This window comes from Tauraco erythrolophus, chromosome 3 (genome assembly GCF_009769465.1).
Source record: "Tauraco erythrolophus isolate bTauEry1 chromosome 3, bTauEry1.pri, whole genome shotgun sequence".
Classification (NCBI taxonomy): Eukaryota; Metazoa; Chordata; class Aves; order Musophagiformes; family Musophagidae; genus Tauraco; species Tauraco erythrolophus.
In genome coordinates this window covers 68,049,546-68,062,210 of record NC_141467.1, presented here as the reverse complement: position 1 = coordinate 68,062,210, position 12,665 = coordinate 68,049,546, and the positions used below count along the sequence as shown (strand labels likewise).

Sequence of the window (12,665 nt, the reverse complement as noted above, 5' to 3'; positions counted from 1 at the left end):
CAAAAAAAAAATAGAAGTAAAAAAAGGAAAAGTAAACTTTGCATTTTTGCACCGCTACTTAACGCCAGAAGCTAGAAACTGACTCGTGTTAAGTGCATGAGTGTTGTCGGCACTAGAAATTCGTGTATCTGTTGTTTTTTTCCAGCCTTCCAGCAACAAATTTTTGTTCTCAATTAGCCCCACGTGCCGTATCACTGAAGCAGAGATTTGCATTTCAAGACGTTCCCCATGCCTGACTGTCAGGACAACACTGCTGACAGGGTTTGCACTTACTTTTCCTGTATGTGCTGATAAGAGTCTTCAAGAGGGGCTTTATAGTTCAGTCAAAAATGGATAATTTATTGCATGGCTGAAGATTATCAGTAGCTGCAGTTTATAACATTGACATAAGTTACTGTTAGTCCTACTCAGAGGCTGTCTGAGGCCATGGTTTCTATAAAATGTCACTGAAATAAACGAATAGGGACCTGTGGCCTGAATGAGTAGTCTCTTCTAAGCTCTCTCGCCACTTAACTTCTGACACAATTAAGTTACAGATCCAATTATGAAGTCCATAATTTTTGAGAACTTGTGATTTATAAAGCTTTTCAGAATGCCTAACCAAACATCATGAGTAGTGTAGTGTACGTTGTCACCATCACTGGAAGAGGCAGGTAGGCAACGTTTGTGTCTAAATGGTATTTTCATATTTTCTCCATTAATTATACTTTTTCCTTGAGCAAGCACCGTTTTTATTGATCCCACAAAGGTGTTGCGCCCTCTGTGGAAAAAGTTCTCCAAGGGAAAAGAAAATGGAGATGTTGAATGGTTGTGAAGGACAGGTGATGATGGAACAGAATTCATCAGGGACCAGAGGGTCAAACTGGAGAAACAGGGAAAGCAGCCACTGTCAGGGACTGGATGTAACACTTCAGAGATCCTTGGTCTGACCTGGTATTGCAGCTTCTGTGTTGATTACTCTTACAGTAATTAAAAACTTTCTCCATTTTTCTTTGTATAAAATCTCACCTGTGTGCATGAAAGAGAACAGTTGTTTTTATAAACGTTATTGGTTGTTTGGATGAACTCCATAGTTGTAAGAGTGAGAAAAATCTTCAGCAAATGTTCTGTATTATGTGAAAATTAATCAGTAAAAGTAGTCTTTGTAAATCAGTGAAATGAGGAAACAACATGTTTCCATGGTGGACCATATCTGCAGCCGCTCCGTTTCTAGCACATGAAGAATAATCGCATGTTCTCCGATATTCAAGATGATATCGGTGGCTGAAGCAGTGAGGGGATGGAAGCAGGAAGCTGGCATCCATATCCTTTGTAATATTTTGCAGTGTGAAACCAGGGATCACATTATGCTACTTGGAACAGATAGGAAACAAATAACATAACAGACTTTATTAAAAGCTCAACCCTGTTTTTAGAATCTTTTAGAATTCTTTCACGATCTTTAGAACATGTTTTCAGTATTGTATCATCATATGGTGCCAACTCTGCTGTATTGTAGTATGGGAAGGATTGTTCAATTTTTTTCCATTACACCTTATCTCTGCTTTTTTGCCAAAAGAGGAAAAGAAAAATGAGGGAAAAATAAATAAAATCCCACTGCAGTCCTCAGTCGAAACTAGAAATACTAATTTTGAGTTTAAGTGGCAAAGGAAAGGTTAATAGTTATTTCTAGTGTCCTTATTTCTATCAGATGATGCTCATCAAAGTGATTTAAAATTATTGCATTAGTTGCAACAGTCCACCTTCAGAACTATTTTGTTTCATTGTTATTCACAATGGTGTTATGTTGTATATGAACGTACCCTAAGAAGACAGCTAAGATTTTCGTGACTGTCTTTTCATGAAAGCAAGAAATCGTAGAAATCTAGGATGAGACAGCCCAAGTGAGCCCAGAACCCCTTTACATCAACCCATCACACCCAAGCCTTATTGCCAGCGGGTGGTTGCTGATAGAACAGCCAGGGGTTCTCAGAAGCAGTTTCTTTACTGTGTGTCTAAGCAACGTGTCTTCACACTGACCTTATTACCTCTGCCAGGGAAAGAGTTCAGAGGAACTTTGGCGGCAGTATTGCAGATCTACAGATAGTGGAAAATATTGCACATTTGGATACATTTCAATTTGTGTGACTGATGCTTTAATTTTCACTACGGGTGATTTTCCAAAGGCCCTTTGCTCCAGCCATACGTGGTACTTCTAGTAATCCCTACAATTAATCTTCTTCTGCTTTATTGTTGTAGAAGGCATCAATTCTTGTTATCATCATTTCAATACTCTTTCATGTTTATTAATCTAAAGTATAATATTAAAATAAAAATATTTAATTATATTTAATATTCTAGATTGTAGTATAGCCCTAGCTTTTACATAGTTGCTTGAAAAATAATAAAAGTATGTTTTGAGTATAGAACTAGCAACAAAAAATTACTTGTTTCATTAATTTACAATGTCTATAGAATATGTATTTTGTATAGTGTTTTTATTCCTTTTATTACTTCTCCCTTAAACGCCAATATCATTCTTGGAATAGAAAAATTATTACCGTCCATTACTTGATAGGAATGATAAACTCTTTCGATTTGAAAGTTCTAGTATGTATGAATATCCCTTACGTTTGGAGTTGGGTATGATCTGTGATACTGTATATAACATATTGTAATATGGGATGTTTTGCTCCAGAATCATTAAATCATTATCTCCTTGCCTGTAATTTTCAAATACTGCACTTGAAATTGTCTGTACTTTTAATAACATATTGGTAAATAAGGCAGTATGAAAATTGTGTGATAGTGAAAATGTGGGTGTAGGCATGGGAACAGAAATGAGACTGCTTTTTCTCAGTACTGAAACCGTAGATTGTGGACTTATGTTTTTCCTTCTAAATACAGTGATCATGGAAAAGTTGTGCAGCTGTGAGCTTTGCATGCTCTTGTAGATCAGTCTTTTAATACACCTTGATCCTTTTTTGGCTTTTGCTCGTTGCACCTTCATAAGGAGCCCTTGTCTTTGCCCAGTGTTATGTTTTGTAGTTTAGTAAAATGTCTAGCAGGGAAACAGCACAAATTATTTCATTTGTGTCATAAAACTTTGAAACCGAGAAGCAAATATACTAGTTATGCTTCTGTTGAATCATTATGGGAGACTGTTTAATCTTATTTTCAGAATCGTTGCACTGTAACCATTTCATAGCTAGTCTCAATACTCTGTGGGCTCTTACTGTATCACTTAGAGAGCACTGCTCTGTCATTTAACACGTAGTTTTCTTTATTGCAGAAAAAGCAGCAGCAGCTAATGAAGATGAAGTGCAAAAAGCAGATGTGTCATCTACGGGTCAGAGTGTCATCGACAAGGATGCACTTGGACCAATGATGCTTGAGGTGAAGAGCACAAAATTCCTTTATTTAAGCCAGTTCTGCTCCCCCTAGGATGAAGAGCAGTGTAATGAAATTAAAAAAGTGCAGTTGGAGGTCTCTGTAAAAGAACGGTCAAGAGAGACGAGCCATCCTGACTACCTAGGATTATGCCATTTAAGAGCAGGCAGCATATTTCTATTGGATTCAATGATGAAACTCTCTTTAACTTGGGGTGGGGAGAGACAGAGAAAGAGATAATTCAGCTTCTTCGTAATGCAGGCAGCTTGAGGGGCTTTAGTTGGTTAGTAGCAAGTCTTGGGTGTCTGCATGTGCGTGTTTTATTTGTTCTAAACCACAACAGATTTGGAAGACCTGTTGTACCTAAGCATTGACTTACATATACAGTGATATACGCATTAATAATACTTTCTCTAAAATGGTATGTCATTGCTTTACTGTGTTAATGGCTTATCGTTTCAGCCCTTACAGCATGATTCTTCCCTCAAGAGTATGAAAGTAATCTAGGAGAGCTTTTCAAACGTGTATTTCAGTTTGTCAGTTAAGATTTCTGTCTGATTTTAGCTGTTATTTTGATATCCCAAAAGGCTGCGTGGCTAAAACCTAGCTTCTAAATGTTTTAATAGTAATATTGAGTAGGTATGTTATCTGGGATCCTAATGTCATATTCTACTGTCCTTTGGCACTACTGCTTTATCTGCTTAAGCTCACTTGCAAACTGTTTATTCCTGTTCTGACTGTGGACTTTATCTGTAGGGAAGAATAAATGTTACTTTAGATAAAACAAAACACAAAGTCTGAATCGGTCTAAAGGAATCAACTTTGCCAGAAGCATAATTATTCCATTATTTCTGAATGTTGCAGAAACAAGATGCATGCTATAACAGTTTTAAGTATTTGCATTATTTTTCATGATTTTTTAGATGAAAAGATAGTTTTCTGTACTGTGTAGGAAATAAAGCCTCCAAAATCACAGTACTAAACATAAGGAAGATTAGACAGTTTGGAGTGAAAACGTTCTTCTTTGAAAAGCAGGGGTAACAAATTAATTGATTTAATTTAATATTTATTATACATGCTCACTGAATTGAATGGTGCTGGTTTTGCTATCAAACAAGGTTAAACATCCATCTCTTACATTGCTATGTTAAAATTTATCTTTAGTTTCCTATTAATTTAATTGTAAGGACCTGTTTTAATCATAGGGAAAATAAGGATAAGATGATTTTTTTTTTTTCCTGGCTTATCTTGCATGATTGGCTATTGCAGCAAACATGACATGTAAAATCACCTGTCTGTTCCCTTATTCCATTTAATTTAGTTTTCCTTCACAGTAAAACCATTGCATATTAACAATGAAAGACTGTGGAACTAAATTAATAAGCTGTGGTCCTTTTGCATCAAGAAACTTAAAAGGACTGAAAGTTGTTATAAGTTTGCTGTGAAAAGACTGCAGATACTTTCTTTGTGTCTTTATCTCCTTAAGGAAATAGAATTATTTAATCTTTACAGAACCACTTTATACAACCTCTTCAAAAACCTACCCTTTCCATTGCCAAATAATAATAAAAATGCCAATGCTGATGAATAGTTTATTAGTTGATTTGGTTTAGAATTATAATTGTCTGTTTTTATTAAAGAATAAAACTGAAGAATCCTCAAAATAGTGAGTGTTTCCAGCTGAAGAGATTGAGTAAAATTCATCATGCAGCTGCCTCTGAGGAATATTTTAACATATTTCTTGGTTAAAGCAGAAAGTAGATAGGAAAAGAGGGTGAAAAAGTAGTCAAGAGAGAGCTGACAACAGCTCAAAGAACACAAATATATTTTCTGTTTCAGTATATAATCTAAAATAATATCTATTCTCTTATTTTCTCTTCCAGCACATTGTCCATTATTTGTTCCCCCATTGTTCCAATAGCTCTGAAGAAAAGTGTGCAGGCCTTCATTACTGTTCTAGTTGTTTATTGTGGTAGCATACATCTAGGGACAGAAGTAAGAAATTATTGCAAAAGTGGAAGCTTCTAAAAGATTTAAGTGGCTTGGTGTATTAACTTGTTCAAAAGCCTGCTGCTGCTTACCTACAAGATTATTTTATTACTAGAGTAGAATAGAAAGAAAAGAGAGAGTGGCATATAAGGCCTTGTGTTACTCTAGGCTCAGATGACCACTTCTGGGGTCGACCCAAGAAGCAGCTGTGAGGAAACAGCACAGAGCACTTCCTTGCCAAAGAAGTTGCTGTAGTAGGAAATATTAGGGAGAACTGAAGATTACTGTGGGATGCAGAGTCCTTCACTTGGGGTATAAAAACCCCAAGCATCGCTACAGGCTCAGGGAAGAGTGGCTGGAGAACTGCCTGGCAGAGAAGGACCTGGGGTGTTGGTTGACTACTGGCTTGATAAGAGCCAGCAGTGTGCCCAGGTGGCCAAAAAGGCCAATGGGATACTGGCATGTATCAAGAATAGTGTAACCAGCAGGAACAGGGAAGTGATCCTGCCCCTGTACTCGGCACTGGTGAGGCCGCACCTGGAATATTGTGTCCAGTTTTGGGCCCCTCGCTTTAAGAGAGATATTGAGCTCCTGGAGCGAGTCCAAAGAAGGGCGACTAAACGGTCAAGGGGCTGGAAAATAAAACTTATGAGGAGCGGCTGAGGGAGTTGGGGCTGTTTAGCCTGGAGAAGAGGAGGCTGAGGGGAGACCTGATTTCAGCCTACAAATACTTGAGAAGGGATGGTGGGGAGGTAGGGGAAGGGCTCGTTACATTAGTGATGGGTGATAGAACAAGAGGAAATGGGTATAAGCTTAGTCAGGGGAGATTCAGGTTGGATGTTAGAAAGTATTTCTCTGAAAGGGTTGTCAGCCACTGGAATAGGCTGCCCAGGGAGGTGGTTGAGTCCCCATCCCTGGATGTGTTTAAGAAAAGGGTGGATGTACTGCTTAGGGTCATGGTTTAATGGGGGATTAGGGACGGTTGGACTGGATGATCTCTAAGGTCTTTTCCAACCTAGAAATCTATGAATCTATGAAAAATGCCACATGCCTGTAGACACTTGCTATGGCACCTCCTCCTTGTTAGGCTGTTCTGCAGTGAGCTGAGTTCAGGCTTACTATGGATCCACTGGCTTTTAATTAACCCATAATGAATCATGAGCTTGCCTGTTTTTATGACTTGTTTCTGTCCCTGGAGATGCAATAACCAACAACTGTTCTAGTGATCTCCCACCAGTCCTTAGAGGAGTGAATAAATTGGGCAAAGCTGCAGAAGTCTGTAGGGGTTAATTGTTGATTGACTGCATAGACCAAAAGCTTTTTCTGCTTAAAGTTTAAATGTATCCCGCTTTATCTACTCCTATGACATAAAGTTAGAGGGATGTATTCTGAAATATTTCTACCGTGCACAATCATGCTTACATCTTAAGGAAAAGAAAGTTTGCATGAGAAGTTCTTACTGACACTCAAATTTGTACTTTATCCACATCAGGTAGAAGTGATGTATTTGGCTTAGGCTTCAGCTAACAAGCAGCAGATATCTTGGAAAAGGTGCAGTAGCCAGGGGGAAAACCAATCAGCAGATATGACTAATTTAAACACTTCCTTGCAGAAACTTTTAAGTCCTTTGGAATACCATGGAGCTGAGTTGAAGAGGTGAAAATCTGGTTTCTGTTCCCTGGATCGTGTGTGGACTGAATTAAACTGATGTCAAATAGAAGAATGAAAGCAGTCCTGGGAGTAGGGACTAAAGCTGCCCTATCCTCACTGCCCACTGCCTGCTCTCAGCTCCCTTTGCCCTTCTCTGCTTTTAACCCCTCATGTTCCTGGCTGCATGGGGCCTCACTTCTATGGAGGTGCACTGCTGGGGATGGGGAGAGAGCTTTTCTCTTTCTTTCTGCCAGTGTTTTGCTTGCCTTGTGCCAGCACATCTTGTGATGTTTTCCTGGGATCAGTCTCTCTGTGGGGCATAGGGGAGTGAACAGGCTCTAGGTTTAGAAGAACCAGCTTCTGGTCCAGGTTTCTTACTTCATAGGCAGGCAGATAGGTAGCAACCTCATCCATTATTTTTATTTGTTTTATTGTTTTGAGGTGGTGGTTTGTTTTCATGTATGGGTTTCATTGTTTTGCGAGGTGTGTGCTTCTACACTGGTTTGATATAAGTAAGATTAGATGCTCAATCTGAAATGTGTCCTTTGCTATTACAAACAAGAATGTAAGAACTGGGATGGATGCATAAAGATTCAGCTATGTCTTCTGATGAGAATATTTATTTTCTGAGTATCTTGTTGTTGATCTGATTTTTTGATATTGTGTTTCTCTCTCTCTCTGTTTTTCTCTTTCTCTCTCTCTCTGCCTTTTTTTCTCCCACTTTAGGCCCTAGATGGGTTCTTTTTTGTAGTGAACCCAGAAGGTAATGTTGTGTTTGTTTCTGAGAATGTGACACAGTACCTAAGGTACAACCAAGAAGAGCTAATGAACACAAGCATATATAGCATCCTGCATGTAGGGGACCACAATGAATTTGTCAAAATCCTGCTGCCAAAATCTTTAGGTATATATCTTTTCCTCCTATTATACCATTACTTATTTGACTTTGGTTTCATAAATCAGCATTTCAATAACTTAAGTTAATGTCTTTCTACTACTTACAGTTTCATCATATACATTCTATTTATTTTTAATGTATATATAGGCTCTATAAATGATTAATATTATTCTCAAAAGCATCCTCCACTCTTTTCAAATTCTCCTTTGTTAAAATTACTTCTAGTAACTCATGTTAACTGGTATTTTTAATGGATCTCCAGAGTGAATCACTAAAAGACAGCGTTAGCTATATGAACTCTGTTAGTTCCCCATCTAGGCTGGTTATTCCAAGAATGGCCAAAAAAAGGGGGCAATATAAAAGAAAAATCAGAAAACTCTTCATGCTAGAATTTTTATTTCAGTGTTTTTAGTCTCACCAATATTTGCCCTTATCTTCCAAAAACTGTTTTTCTTGGTCGCAGCCATTTTTGCATTTGTATTAATATTAATTTTAATATCATTGGTTTTTGGAGGAGGTGAAAAGAAAGAGAAAATCAATACTGGGCACCTCGTTTACTCGCAGCAATTTAAAAAGTATTATGCAATTTACTTTAGCATTTTGTAACTTTATTTATAAACCCCTGAAAAATCAAAAATGTAACACTTTTGATGGCTAAACCCCATAAATTACTGCCTTTATTGCATTTTATGACTGAAGAGGGCAAGTGAAGAGTATTTTAAATATGACCCTGCTATTTCCTTACGTGGTGTTACATTAATTCGCTCTGACTGATGTCCAGTACCTATATTTGTGCGTCTCAGGATTTTGTTTCCTTTTTTACTTGTCTTAAGCACTGTGTTAGGCTTTAGTTTTATCCATCCCTACACCCAGGTGATTCTCATCCTTTCAGTCTTTCCCATTGTAGCTGAGACTATGTGTTCCAATATTGGAATTGTATTGCTTCCTGTTTTTATAAATACCTATTAGTTTCTTTTCTTTCTATTTCCAATCTGGACACAGATTTTTTTGCAATGCCACTACCTCTTTTGTATTAATCACTTTTAAATTCAATGGACAGATCCTGCATACTGCCTTATTTCTTCCAGGCATGTAAATTAACTTGATCTACCCAGTAGGCTTTTCACTGTGCTGTATAACTTTTACACGCACAAATATGTAGACTTTTATCCTGCTTTTCTACTATGTCGTTATGAGTCGCTTGAAAAAAGCATGATAGCTAAACAAATTAGCAGTGCTCCTAAAATATGAGAATTTTATAAATTACCTTATTATGTGCTGGTTTGGGCTCTAATATTAAAAATAGGTTGTTGTTGCTAAACAAGCTTGTTTCCACAATCAATTTGCAAAGCACCTTGATTAATATCCTGTGGATAAGCAGCAGAAATGACTGCTACCAGATTTATCTCACTTTATGATCTTTGCTTTGCTCAGTGAATGGGGGATCTTGGTCTGGTGACACTCCTAGGCGTAATAGCCATACCTTTAATTGTCGGATGCTGGTAAAACCTCTTGCCGATTCTGAAGAAGGCCATGATAACCAGGAAGCACATCAGAAATACGAAACTATGCAGTGCTTTGCTGTTTCTCAACCAAATTCCTTCAAGGAGGACGGTGAAGGTAATTACGGTTTTCAGTTTGTGTTAGTATTTTCTCTTTCTGTGCTGTTTGAGGGACAGCAGTTTCGGTGCAGTTGATGAAGTGAGGCAAAGTTGATAAAGTGGCTTCTGAATCCTGAAAAATGGAAAAAATTGTTAATATTTTTTCTTTTTCATTGAACTGTAGAAGTATACTTGCATCTTGGGTTATGAATGTTTACACTCACATGCATCTATATGTTAAACCAATATAATTGAAATTGAGAGTAACTGTTTACGTTAAAGAGACATCCTAGTGTTGTAACACTGCAATTGTAAGAAGAATGTAGCTGACTGAAAGGAAAGTTTCAATTTTTTGAGTTCTTAGAATTCAAAGACAATTGTGGTTCACCGTTTCCTTTACCATTTGCTACTTCAGCAGGTAAATTTCCTCAGATTGTGTTTTAAGCATTCAGATAAGTAAGCTTTCTCAGGGACAGCAAGCATTTGTGGCTTATAAGGTACGAAATGGTAAGTGTTGAAGAAATGTGCTCTCTGTGCATGCAGCATATCCTTTTTTATGACTTCTCTCATGAGTGCTTGAGCTGTTACAGGTATATGCATAAACATGCCAATAAACGTGGGCTGTGGTGAAGTCCTTGATAATTGTTCTTCTAAAAAAGAAAGCAAACCCACCTCTACTGTGTTGTTTAATGTTGTAGGAAATTATGAAGATGTAAAACCACTGAGTTCTATCTGTCCTTTTATTGATACAAAATCTATTCTTTTGGTCCTAAAAGAGTTAAAGAATTTTTTAAAAATACTTCTGAATTCTTTGTGGAAACAAAGTCTTCCTCTTCTATACAAATTACTGAAGTAATATTTTTCTTTAAGATTTGCAGTCTTGCCTGATTTGTGTTGCAAGAAGAGCTCCAATGAAGGAAAGGCCACTTCTTCCTTCATCAGAGAGTTTTACTACTCGCCAGGATCTACAAGGTATTGTGAAACAGGAGTTTTTAAATTTATTTTCTTTTTCCCCTCAAAGGGGAAATTGCTGTACCAAATGTTTTATCTCATATCAGGCAAAATAACTTCACTGGACACAAGTACCATGCGAGCAGCTATGAAACCTGGCTGGGAGGATTTGGTGAGAAGATGCATTCAGAGGTTTCATTCGCAGCACGAGGGAGAAATATCTTTTGCCAAGAGGCATCACCAGGAAGGTTAGGTTTCATATTTCTATCACTTTCTATATTTAAACTGTCATTTGTATCTCTTGATTGTGTTTTCTTTGTTATGTTTACATGGAACAATCAAGGGCTACTGACAGTCCCTTTTTCAAGCTGATTTGCCTAACACACTGATGTCTCTTTCTAGGGAGGTTTTGCACCTCTCTCCCTGTTTGTTTTAGCCTGCTTGTTATAACTCTACCATGTTGGAGGGTGCTTTAAATCTTCAAATTGTCACAATTATTTTAGAAAGACAGACCCTTGCATGTGGCCCACCAAAACATTCACTACCCATTACTCTTCAGAATCTCAGCTCACACATTGCAGTTTGTTGACCTGGGTTCCTTTTCTCTACAAAAATGGACTTTTACTGTCACATTTCCTGTGAGAAACGCTCAGCATGAATTATCAAAGATGCAGCACTCGTGCTATCTGGAAACCTACATTGTTGTACTCTATCCAGCAGATAAGTGTTATAGGATACACCACAAGAACGTCTACTCAGTCAAGATTGTGGTAGGTGAGATGTAGGAGAGTACTGCACTGTGAAAGGTTCCCCATGAGGTTTCTGTGTTAGTGACAGGGTGGGGATTTTTGTTTTCATAAAACCCTGATACTGCTAATTCTAGTGACACAGATCCAACTTATTAAAAATAAATAACCTTTATAGTCCACAGGAAAGTCCTTTCAAAACCAATGAGGAATAACTGGAACATTTCCAATGCAAGAGCATCGTTCTTTGGATTCATGTTGTGGTAGAACAGGGTTTACGGCTGGCCTCTAACAAGTAGTTGCCATGGTCATTAAACAACTGGCATCCTGTCTTGGAAACTAAATTGTAACTGTAATCTCAAATTACACCACCAAATACATAAAAAAGAGAAAAGTTTTAGTCATGTGGTATTAGTTAAATATTCTTGAATATGTTAAAGAACATAATCCATAAGGACATGGAGCTGCTGGAGCGGGTCCAGAGGAGGGCCACAAAGACAACCGAGGGCTGGAGCACCTCTCCTATGAAGACAGGCTGAGAGAGTTGGGGCTGTTCAGCCTGGAGAAGAGAAGGCTCCGGGCTGATCTTATTGCAGCCTTCCAGTACTTAAAGGGGGCCCACAGGAAAGCTGAAGAGGGACTTTTTACAAGGGCATGTAGTGATAGGACAAGGGGCAATGGCTTTAAATTGAAAGAGGGGAGATTTCGATTAGATAGAAGGAAGAAATTTTTCACTCAGAGGGTGATGAGGCACTGGAACAGGTTGCCCAGAGAAGTTGTAGATGTCCCATCCCTGGAAGTGTTCAAGGCCAGGTTGGATGAGGCTTTTGGGCAATCTGGTGTAGTGGAGGGTTTCCCTGCCCATGGCAGGGGGTTTGGAACTAGATGATCATTGAGGTCCCTTCCAACCCAAACCATTCTATGATTCTATGATTCTATGTTCTGCTTTCATGAACCTGCAGGTTTCATTTTAGGAATGTGGGGCCACAGAAATACTGTGATATTTTAGGTAACAGCTTTTGGGGTATATACAGTAGGAGTGCTAAAAGTTCACAGCCTTTTGCTGTGATTTCAGCCAGAACTGAAGAAGGTAGTATGCAAGGAAAGTTACAGCAGGGGTTGAGAGAGCAGTTTCAGGTAAGGACCTGGCTGTGCCAAAGGTGATTTAGGAGTTTCTGTTATGGCATCCAGCCACTTGTGACTTCAGTCCTCTTCAAATGATTTTTGACCAAATTAGCAGCTCCTACATCCAGTGCCGAGGTTTGAGTGGGTGCTCTCTAAGCTATCTGAGAAGTGATAAAAATATACATGTTTTGGAGTTTACACTGTATCATTTTGCAGGAGAGGCTCAAGATCGTCATTTAAACTGTAGAATGAGTCTAAAGGAGGGGGCTCTCTACTTCTTGTGGAAATGAAGAGAGTGAGCTGGAATTGCTTTGCTGCGAAGGATCCAGCACTAGA

At 38.3% G+C, this 12,665-nt stretch overlaps 1 protein-coding gene across 1 annotated transcript in view; it reads left to right on the top strand.

Annotated features, from left to right (window-relative positions):
- Positions 1 to 12,665, top strand: part of NCOA2 (nuclear receptor coactivator 2) — a 122,641-nt gene that overhangs the window by 67,236 nt on the left and 42,740 nt on the right. The window contains exons 4-8 of the mRNA XM_086609377.1: positions 3,272 to 3,375; positions 7,735 to 7,912; positions 9,341 to 9,526; positions 10,378 to 10,479; positions 10,566 to 10,706. Of these exons, the coding sequence (XP_086465503.1) occupies positions 3,272 to 3,375; positions 7,735 to 7,912; positions 9,341 to 9,526; positions 10,378 to 10,479; positions 10,566 to 10,706 (711 nt within the window). The remainder of the gene's footprint in view (positions 1 to 3,271; positions 3,376 to 7,734; positions 7,913 to 9,340; positions 9,527 to 10,377; positions 10,480 to 10,565; positions 10,707 to 12,665) is intronic.